Source organism: Hydractinia symbiolongicarpus, chromosome 9 (assembly GCF_029227915.1).
Source record: "Hydractinia symbiolongicarpus strain clone_291-10 chromosome 9, HSymV2.1, whole genome shotgun sequence".
Classification (NCBI taxonomy): Eukaryota; Metazoa; Cnidaria; class Hydrozoa; order Anthoathecata; family Hydractiniidae; genus Hydractinia; species Hydractinia symbiolongicarpus.
Window position 1 is genome coordinate 28,628,353 of NC_079883.1, and position 11,413 is coordinate 28,639,765.

The 11,413-nt window shown below is 32.4% G+C and overlaps 2 protein-coding genes across 2 annotated transcripts; one reads left to right on the plus strand and one right to left on the minus strand.

The window, feature by feature from the left end:
• Positions 1-502: 502 nt before the first annotated feature.
• Positions 503-1,145, plus strand: LOC130656112 (uncharacterized). The gene has a single exon (XM_057458931.1). It carries the CDS (start codon positions 518-520, stop codon positions 1,067-1,069), a length of 552 nt encoding a protein of 183 aa, XP_057314914.1. The 5' UTR covers positions 503-517; the 3' UTR covers positions 1,070-1,145.
• An 8,110-nt stretch (positions 1,146-9,255) lies between these two features.
• On the minus strand, positions 9,256-10,801 carry LOC130657909 (tachykinin-like peptides receptor 86C). The gene is made up of 3 exons (XM_057460895.1): positions 10,261-10,801; positions 9,463-9,750; positions 9,256-9,374 (listed from the first exon to the last, which is right to left on the minus strand). Exons 1-3 carry the CDS (start codon positions 10,799-10,801, stop codon positions 9,256-9,258), a joined length of 948 nt encoding a protein of 315 aa, XP_057316878.1.
• Positions 10,802-11,413: the final 612 nt, after the last annotated feature.

Here is an 11,413-nt window from a genome sequence, read left to right on the forward strand (position 1 = left end):
TAATTTTCACTTAGCTAGCTATATATACAAAAAACTGTCGGGTTTTCATTTTTAATTTCATAACACGAGAGTTTATCGCGTTAAAAATTGGCGATAACTTATTCTCTGTAATTATTCAAGTTAGGCTTTAAAACTTAACCAGCACTTTATTCTTTTGCGTCTTTTGGTGCTTATTCAAAAACTTCTTAACGCTCAGTTGGTATTTTACTGGTTTCTGTCTTTTTGAACGGTGACAATGTTTTTAAATTCACTTTTATTGTTGATACTAAGAATTACGTTATTATTTGAAAAACCAAGAATGTCAAAGGTCAGGCTATATTTAAGGTGGATTAAGTTTCGTTTTTTCTTTATACGAATAACTTTATAATGAGTGTGAACTCATTTACATTAACGAATACTATTTCTATCTTGCTGTCACATTGGACAATTGAAAAGAAATTCTGTAAAAATATCCACTATTTGAACCATCTAATCACAATTTTTTAATATTGCTACAGGTATGGCCTGACACGAGAAGATGGAAACACGTAAAATTGTAGGAGTCATTGTTGATGTTATATGCATCTTGTTGCATGGATGTTTGATTACAGTTGTGTTAAAAACTAAAAAATTACGAAAAGTTCGATCAAACCAACTATTAATAAATTTGTGTATAGGACATTGGTTGATCGCATTTTTTGGTGTGTTTGGTCATTTTGTGCGACATTTTAGTTGGATTGAATACAGCATGTACGTTCTGATGATTTCAAGTTTGTATGTATTGACAACCGACAGATTTGTCTCGATTAAATTTCCAATGAAATACCAAAACATGAATATCTGTCTACATCTTATATGGATGTCTTGTAGTTGGATATTTGCCATACTTTTTGTTATCATTTCCTATCTTAAAAAAGATAGACCCACAACACCAGGAGATGATAAAAACACAATGATGTTGTTTCTCAGCGCAATCATGTTTACAATCGTTTCCATGACAATAATGAACTCGATTATATTTGTTGCTGTTCGGCGACAAACACGTGCTATCGCATCTCTGCAAGTTCAAGCCTGCCAAGGTATGTTATAATTTTTTTTGTAAAACAGTCAATCTCATACTAGGCAAGCATATGGCAAATCCCATAAATATTTTTTGTTTTATACGCCTCGCCCAGTCAAACCCAAGTATTGTTCAAATAATTTTGTACAATTCTATTCGATCAGGAGTTTATCCGCATAGGAAAATACGTTGTTTTAAATTTTCTCAGAAATCTTATAACATTAAGCATTTTGCCTTCAACATCTTTCATGTAATAACAGCTTCTCGTGTAAAAAACAAACAAAGGACATTAGACGTTTTCATTCGACTGCATTTTCCGCTACATAGCAAAAACCGTTCGTTTCTTTGTAAGCGCTTGTGCACTATGAGACAAGATTAGAAATTTTGTCTAGTTGCGCATGTTTTAAAAAAAAGTATACTCTTTGCACTAGACTGAAAAATTCAGTCACATAGAGACGACTCTTCGCTTTGCGTTAGTTAGCAGGAAGAGGATATGGTAAAACAGGTTTTGATGATGTCATCAACACACGATATTTTTTTCGTATTTAGAACGAAGAAGTGAAATTCAAAGAAATTATATATCCAAGAAAGAAAAACGTCAATTTTACATATGTTATGGAATCGTTATTACTTTCTCCATTTTGTGGTTGCCGGCAGTTGCTGTTGCGTTGAATTCGTTGATACACCACCAACCAGTAAAAGGGGTTGCATTCAGCTGGTCCGTTCAAATTGCAAATGCTAACGCGTTGTTAGATCCAATTGTATATTTTTGGTTCAACAAAGATATACGTGCTGAAATCAACAAAATTTTAACAAAAACTAAAGAAGAAACTAACTTTAATTAATGCTTTGGAAACATATTTTCACTACAATGCCACCTCGAAGGCTGTTCTTAAGAGTAAGATCATGCAGACAGACAGACAAAGACAGATATAACACTTTCTCAAAATGCGGTTAATGAGGAGTCGGGTCTATAATAAACAAATTAATAATGTTTTTTATCCATTCCGCTGATTAAATTTTATTCCTTGGTATTGACCATAGTCAGTGCGTTTTTTTTTTGAAACAATGTTTTTCAGTATGTTACAAATTAATGATACTACATAAATTTTATTTTTCATCTATTAGACACCTGCATGCAAAAATTTAGGTCCCCTGCCTCTTATAGCCTATTGCCTATCACTCGAAGTTAAACCTAAAAATCTCTATGAAATTATTGTAATCGGAAACCATTATCATTATTATCCTTTTTGGATTTTTTTATACGAGCTATGTAAAAAACAAAATATATGTAAAAAAACTGTTTTTTAGCCGTTAAAAACTTTAAATAGAATGTTAAAATTGTCCCTAAAACTAAAGTAATTAGATTTTGGGCAAGTGGTATTTTAAAGAAATAAAGCTTTCAATGACATCACCGAAAAAGTGTTGACATAAGCAAACATTTATTGGTGCCATATTGTTTCTTTTATGAGGTTGTATAACTGCATCCTTGTCCCCAGGGCTTTTTAATAAGAGAGAACATGACGAAAAATACCCCGGTATCGTTGAGTGATGTTTGGCAATATATGGCCAGATTATGGGAACGCGTGATAAAGAATATGTTAATTTATGCTATTAAAATATGGCAGAACTTTAGCGGTTGGAAAATTTATGTTCCCGCAACAGAAAACGTACTGACAATTGCATTGTCTCACAAGTAAAAAAAGACAGGAAAAATTATCTTGGTAACTGCAATAAACGCCTAAAGGTTGGAAAAGAAGTTGTGCTGTTTTATGCACACGTTACGTAATACTTTGATATAGTTTAGCTAGCTGTACTGAATAGAATTCTATTTTATTTAGCTAGATAGTTCACATTGTTTAGATTTCTAATCCAGTTTATGGAATAAGTTATTATTTTTGTGACTAAATCCTACAGAAAAAAGACAAGGGAGTGAAGAGAAGGGCAGAATAATTTTTGGATATATGCAGACAGATTATAACAGCCTGCTTTAGATTGATAGCTATATTTGGGATGGAAATGAAGTATATATAGAACTTCGCTACCACATAGTTTATTTTAATTTTTATACTTTTTTTGAATAATTCTTCGAGAATCATTTGTGGTGAATCTTTTTTTTTGGGCATTTTTCGGGACTAAGCGGTTTTTTTCGGGCAAAAATAGCTGATTTTTTTCTCAAAACGCGCCCGAAAACGCCCGCACTTTTTACGGCGTATGCGGCTTATCGGCACCCTCGTTGTTTACCAAAATTTTACAAAAAAAGTTTACGACAATTTCTGACCGTTCTGTTACGTAAAAATAAGAACTATTAAGCTATACTTTAGGAGAATTAATTTTTGTGGGAACTGATTTTCGGAACACTTAGATTTTTATGAAAACTATTTTTTGCAAAGTTAGCAAGCTTAAAATGCCTTCTTAATTTGGATAAATTAAAAGTATGAATCTATGTGCCGGAAGGGATAAAGCTAAAAGTGTCCAGCAAAGTGGGCTATAAAAAACACTTCTCTTTCTAAACCGTACTTTTTGCTAAAAATAAAATTAAAATACAGACTTGAAACTTGGTATGACATGTTTATAGGCTGGTTTGAAAAAAAATTGAGACACAAAATATTTTAACTATTATCAGGGACACCAATAAACGATTTTTGACAGTTTTTGTAAGTACACAAAAACACATGTACAAAAAATATTAAGAAGAGCAATTTTTATGATTGAAATATTTTTGGGTCAAGTGTTATGTTAGGGTCTAAATAAAAATTTGTGCCATGTTTGATTGGTGCAACTAAGTTTTATATTTTTCTAATTTTTTGAATGCACTACATCACAGATGGAAAATAAAAAAATCTTCCATAATCGTGTTGTGAAATTGTTTTGGAGAAGGCTCATAAAATAAGGTCACCAAACACCAGCTGCGGGTAGGTTGATTTTACCTGCCCATGCATCAATACAGCTAAGTTAGTTATGAAATTCAGGGATATTTTAGAGACACTAGATGATCTCCCTTTACTTCCCTAAGTTTAATAATCACATTCTCTTTTCTTAAATAATTTCATCAATTTTGAGTTGATATTTGATAAATTTTTGCAAATAGAGTCCCAAGAAATATACGTATTTTTGGGATTTGTTTTTGTGAATCTGATTTGAAACAAATATTGCAAATCTTTGGGAGAAATTTTATTAAGGAACAAAGAAACAAAGTTTCTAATCCTCCCTGCAAATTTTACTATGAAAAAGTTAAGCTAGCTAGCTAATGACTAAATGTAAACAAAATGCCAAGCTAAAATATATAAAGCTAGCTGTGATCAATACGTCTGCATTAGGTTTTTGATCACCAACTACGTGCCAAACATATTAAAAACATTGTTAAATAGCTAGCTAGCTACAAAGCACTTGTTTTTCTTATCGCAGTAGCCCTTTTTTATGCCGCTATCTTCTTTCCTAATGTACAATGCGACATCATGAACTAATCAAATCTAAAAAAGTAAAAACAAACGATTTTTATAAATTTAACTATCTTTATAACAAAGTTTTGTTGTTTACAAAATACAAAACCGCTGCTCAATGCGCCATTTTAATATTGACCTGAAAATGTGCTGACTAAGGAAAAGTCGTAATGATTAAGCGAAAATATGAAAGGCAATCATATTTTACAATGATAACAGGGTATTCTTCGACGTCATCTCTCATGTCAAAAAGGCAAATTGATTCACTTTTGTCAAGAAAACGTTATAATCCGTCCCCCGCCCACCTCACACCCCTGGACAAAATAGAGGTAAACGATCCTGCACACATCATACGATTCGACCAGGCACAATGTACACTTGTCCATAAAAACTATTTTTTGTGAATAAACACTTTGAACAATTCTGTAAGTTTTAATTTCAAGATTTTTTGTAAGCAAGAAAAAAAACGGTATGTTAAAAACGTAACATATAGGGCGCCATTTCAAAAAAAAAAGACTTTGTTTTTTATTTATGGAGATTTATGATAAGTTCTTTCAATTCATATTACTTACAAACTGTAAGTATTAAGGTTAACATCACAATACTTGGTGTACTTGATGTACAATTATTGACAGCAGTAAGAGAGAGAGTAATGACAGAGGGAGTGTGACAGATACATAATCACAACAGCTAATAGTTTAAAAATATTAAAATATCAAGTTATGCAACAAATGTGAAAAAATGCTTTGTTGATATGCTATAGCTACAACCCTGGAAAGAATACTTGTAAAAATTCTTGATGTTGAAATCTATTTGCTGCCCTGAAATGTGCATCTAAAAGTCTATTAAATGAGAGGCAAACAAATATTAATTTGTGGCAGCTAAAAAACAAAATTTTAAGTGAGAGAAAAAAATTTATTCATTTCTAATCCTAAATCTAAAATAACTACTATAATAACAAATAAATAACTATATTTCACGACTAAGTATATACGGTAATGATCCGATTGAGCGACCAGCCTTTTTTAGCCCCCTCCCTCGAATAAACGCCCAGGTAATTTCCTCAAAGTTCAATAAGCGTCCAGCACTTTTTAAGCGCCCCTTTGAATAATCACCCAGTTGATAAAAGGAGGGGCTTGATAGAAAACTACCTTAAGGAACTGGGCGCTTATATGAAAATTTTACTTTTTTATATCGAGAACCCTAAAAGGAATAACCTTCATTTTGTTACATCATTTGTTTGGTTTTATTTTTTAGGAAAAAAACAAAGTTGAAAATTACTGTTGTCTGTAAATTCTACAAAATTAGGAAAAATTTATAGGCGCCCAGCATTGTTTAATCGCCCCCTCGATTAAGCGCCCATGCAAAAAAGTCCAAAAATTTAATAAGCGCGTTGTTGGATCATTACGAAATATATTTTCCTAACAACAGTTTTACAGAATTTTCATGTTTGTACTTACCAGTAAGCATCAAAAATAAGATCTTTCGCTTCAGATAACCACAAATATTGTACGTACTGGTAGTAACAGCATTTTATAACTTCTTTGTAATTAAGGAATATCTGTTAGAACCAACAACATAATTTTTCATGTTTTGAGTCTCTTTTCTACAACATACTACGAGCGTCGAACGATAAACTTTGTTATCATGAGACCAGAAACATTTCAAAACAAATCAAACGCGCATTACGATGGCGACATCTTTATTTCCGAATCTTTATTTTCTTTATCTTTCTTACTCTTAAATAATAAAAATATGTTCTTCACATGTTGATCAACATTTTTCTATTTTGATCTTCAACTTTTTCTTGTTTAATAATTTTGTGTGTATTGACCCGTGACAATAAGAAGAAATATGGCCCTTTGATTTTTTAATATATCCACCCGTTTGGCGATTGTGTAAAGAAACTGAATTATACATTATTTAGCATTCACAAAGATGAAAACAAAACTGGCAGTTGACTTTTTTCGTTATTATAGCTGTAACATGTAAAATGATCAGACCAAACGGACTATTTTCCTGTCAAGTCCAGTTGAAAACCTCCGAAATAAAACGTAAAATATACTTTATTCAAAAGTTGGACACCTCTAATTAGCAGAGACATTTTATTGCATCAATCTCCAGCATAAATTATGTCCGCTAATTGGAGAAGCTGTTGTGCTTAAGTTCACATAAAAATTTAAATATATGAATGCACATAAAAATGTTTATGTGAAGAAAACATTTAATGTAACATAAAACATCATTTCTTTTTGCTCTTTTATTTATTGTGTCATAAGGAGTGCAATTCCGGAACTTTTACTTTCAATGAGAGCAGTTAAGATTCATTTGTATTCTATAAAGGGCGCCATTTTAAACATAATTTGTAATCATTCCATTAATGCAGGTTTCGACCAAAAACATTCTTTACAACAAGCGTAGCCATCTAAACATTATATGCCAAGTTTATTGCTTGTTTTTGTTTGATATAAATAGTAAAACACACAACTTAAAAGTTTAGCCTTATCCTGTTCTTACACATGAACTTTTTTCAACTTTCTGTGGGGTTTATATGACAGAAAATTATCTTTCGTATCTGTGAAGCTGTATAATTGTGTTCACAAACAATAATACAAACACGTGTATTGTGTTGCAATTAATGTCTGTAAAAAAAAGAAAGAAGAATTGTAGGAGAATTTGCTTCTTGGGTTGTTCTGATTTTATGGCAACATTCAGACTTGTTATTCTTCTTAGTATAGAAACGAAAAAGTTGAGGCATAGACCATTTTTATTTTGTTCTCGTGTTTCTGTGGGCTGTTATGCACTCTTTTTTCTGCAATCTTAGTATGCTTGAAAACTCTTGTTTTAACTTTAAAATATACATAACAATGTTCACCATCATTGGTCATGTTTGTACTGTTTACACAAAGCGGCGACATGTTTGCCACACCTCGTTCTAAAGCGATCTTGATTTTTCTGGCATTCAAGATGCCCTGGTGACGAGGTTGTTGTGTGTAAATAATAAAACCTGAAATAAGTTGAAAAACATTTTCAAACGATTTAGAATGTGTTTCGATCATTTTAAATTAATGTTGAGTTGTTGTGCAAATGTCACCGGCAAACGATGCTTGTCTTTATTACACCTTGGTTTAAAATGATGTTTAAATTATGGTTAATCTTTGTAGTTTGGATATTCCTCAATTTTTATAACAAAATTAGGACAATCACAAAAATTGAAGTTCAAAAACCTCAAGAATCAGGACACTTGGTAAGCTAGGGGAGGAAGGGGGTGTGTTGACAGGTGGAGATTCGCTGCTGTTGGCTGTGAGGAAAACAGGGAGGAGAAGGTTTTTTTCAAATTGTGTTATCAGACCTGAAAACAAAGACCCTTAATTATTTCAATTCATTTCCTGCATAACATGTGTACGCGTGTATCTTATGATATGAAAAATACACGTCATTTTCCTTTATTTCTTAAGTTTCCTGAAAATATTGGTTAACTTGGATAGAACTTAGCTGGATTATCAAATTCTTCTTTAATCTTAGCGTTATTTTGTCTCTGTCTGTTTAAAATAGTAGCCTATATTCCTGTGATCTTTCCGCAATATTTTAAAGCTAACGGGGATTATTAGTCGAAAAGCGCATTATAATCGCATATATGATCAAAGCAGTACCCCCGCCTGCCCACGTAAATTTCAGTACTTCATTCTAGGAATAGAGGAAATAGTGATGCAGGAAATTTGTACCACAGACAAAAATCTAAGGACCAGCAGATTATTGGAAATGTCCACGAGCTGACGACTAATTTTTAAAATTAGGGTATAGTAAGGGAGGATTGAAATGGGTGGTAAAACTTTTGGAAATTTTTTGTTGTCCCTACTTTACAAGCAAGCGTTAAGTGTCTGCTTCTTCGTAGTCATGTTGATCTGGACATTTAAAGTTTCAAATGCATAAGCATTTTAAATATTTTTATTTAAAATAATTTGTCTAATTGTATATATCGTTAGTGCAGGAGTGATGTAACCAAAGGCATTCACTTTGCCAGAAGACCAAGTGTTTACAAAGGTTTGCGTCCGCGAAATTTCAGATTCATAAAATATTACATTTAATTTCGCTTTCAACATTTATTCCATCAATGAGAAGTAGAAAATAACTAGACATCTAATACCAAATCTGATAATTGTACACAGATTAGTAAACAATCCATACTTCACTTGGCATACTTTGCTGCATTTATCCACATGCCGGTATTAAGTAAGTTCATGAATGGTTGTTGCCAAAATTTATTGTAGATGTCATCGATTTAGATGTTGACTCTTCGCTCCACTTCGCTCAGAAACATCGATGGGGACATCGATGTAAGTATTTTGGGACAGCTAAAATAGTGTAGTCCATATTTCGTCCAAATTATAAAAGATCTTTTTGACAATAATTGACAGAGATGAAAAAAGCAGCATGCTAAACATACTGGTGACGCCAAATTGTGATTTTTGACATCAAGGCACGTTTTAAAATAAAAAAAGATTGGCTTTGGGCTCTGCCCACCCCCTCCTTCCTCCAGCCCCCATAAAGGGTAATTTTCCCTAGCCGAAATATCAAACGTGAGGATAAAAATAGAATTGCATCGTCATGAACCGACAGAAAATTTGTACTTCTATCTATGCACATTATTCTTTAATTTTTAAAATTTAGAAGCAGAACGATATACATTACCACGATCAAACAGTTAAGAGTTCAATACAGAGACGAATCCACTGCGCGAGATCCCTTTGTATGGTGTGTGCAGACTACATCTTAAGTAGTAATATTCAAAGGATAGGATGGATAAGATACACCAAATTTGATCATTATTAACCGGGGTTTCTTAACAGCTGCATTTGAACAAGATGTCTTCATAATATATTTATTTGTCTCTGTCACAGCAGCGTTATGGTGAAAATAAATTTCGAAAGTAACGTATTATTTGTCTTACTGCATATTTTGCACTAATATTTTAACTACCGCTAGTTTCTTCTTTAGTTTTGGTTAAAATTTTGTTGATTTCAGCACGTATATCTTTGTTGAACCAAAAAAACACAATTGGATCTAACAACGCATTGGCATTTGCAACTCGAACTGACCAGCTGAATGCAACCCCTTTCACTGGTTGGTGGTGTATCAACGAATTCAACGCAACAGCAACTGTCGGCAACCACAAAATGGAGAAAGTAATAACGATTCCATAACATATGTAAAATTGACGTTTTTCTTTCTTGGAGATAAAATTTCTTTGAATTTCATTTCTTCGTTCTAAACACAAAGAAACTTAAATGTGGTGTGATGATGGCGTCATCAACATCTTTTTACCTTAGCATTCTGCCTGCTAACCAACGTAAAGCAAAGGCCCGTTTCTATAAGACTGAATTTTTCGGTATAGTGCAAAAAGCTTACGTCTTTTTTTTGTTAGCACATGCGCAATTAACAGAGAAACTTGTAAGTTTTTCGCTCTAGAGCAATAAGCATTTGTATGAAAGCGATTCTCGTGTGCTTTGTTTGTTGTTTACACGGAAAGCTGTAAATAAAAGAAAGTTGTTGAAAGGAAAGTGCTCAACGTTATGAAATCTCTGAAAAATTTTTCATTTAATACAGATAATCAAGTTCAAATGATCTCAAAAAAATCGTTTGAAAATTCTTCGTATTTAAAGAAACGAGGCGTATACAATAAAGCTTTCGTACCCTAGAAAACGGTTTATTACGGGATTTACTATATGCTTGGCTGGTATGAGACTGATTGTTTTAGAAAACAGATTTATGACATACCTTGGTTGGCTTGAACTTGCAAAGAAGCGATAGCACGTGTTTGTCGTCGAACGACAGCAAAAATGATCGAGTTCATTATTGTCATGGAAACGATTGTAAACATAATTGCGCTGAGAAACAACATCATTGTGTTTTTATCATCTGCTGTTGTTTTTGGTCTATCTTTTTTAAGATAGGAAATGATAACAAACAGTATGGCTATTATCCAACTGCAAGACATCCACATAAGATGTAGACATATATTCATGTTTTGATATTTCATTGGAAATTTAATCGAGACAAATCTGTCGGTTGTCAATACATACAAACTTGAAATCATTAGAACGTACATGCTGTATTCAATCCAACTAAAATGTCGCACAAAATGACCAAACACATCAAAAAATGCGATCAACCAATGTCCTATACACAAATTTATTAATAGTTGGTTTGATCGAACTTTTCGTATTTTTTTAGTTTTTAACACAACTGTAATCAAACATCCATGCAACAAGATGCATGTAATATCAACAATCGCTGCTACAATTTTGTATAATTCCATTTGTTAGTGTCAAATTCTAAAAATTAATGTAATTAATTAACAGGCTCTGTCAAAAAACCATTTCATTTAGATTTTTTTCATTTTTTCGGAATCTTTATAAAAGGAGCAACAGCGTTCGATTTAAATAGATGCTTTTTACAAAAGTAAATCTATTTATGTTAAAATTGTTATAATGTAAGGAAAATCTTCTTAAATAAAACCAGTTCCCAAAAAATGTATAGAATTCAAACTTCTGTTTTACGGCTTATGCCTCATCTAAAAAAAAAAAGGAAAAACCGATGGGTTGGTGCAATAAACACCTCCACCAACCCTCTCCCACCACTCTTAAATAGAGTGTTAAGATCACTCACTTACAGTAGTTGTATGTGTTTCACTTCTTTAGTAAACATAAAGAACAAACATAAGAAAAGAGAAGGTTGATTCGTTTGCTGTAGCTGCAATATATCTCCCTTTTATTTTCTCTGGATACAATACAATAGGAACAGTAGTTAATAAATCAAAATTATATCGTACGTAAAATCATAAACACAAGAAAAAAATCGAATTTTGCAATATAATGTGTTACTTTATTTTTTACATCTTGATTTTGCATATTGTTTTGAACATTTCAGC

What these genes read in the sequence shown, in the direction of transcription:
- LOC130656112 (XM_057458931.1), top strand. Translation starts at nt 518, where the DNA reads ATGGAAACACGTAAAATTGTAGGAGTCATTGTTGATGTTATATGCATC.
- LOC130657909 (XM_057460895.1), bottom strand. Translation starts at nt 10,801, where the DNA reads ATGGAATTATACAAAATTGTAGCAGCGATTGTTGATATTACATGCATC. An exon ending in GCAAGTTCAAGCCAACCAAG is followed by an intron (nt 9,751 to 10,260) that starts GTATGTCATAAA and finishes CTTTGTGTTTAG; the next exon opens with AACGAAGAAATGAAATTCAA. An exon ending in AACTAAAGAAGAAACTAGCG is followed by an intron (nt 9,375 to 9,462) that starts GTAGTTAAAATA and finishes CTGCTGTGACAG; the next exon opens with AGACAAATAAATATATTATG.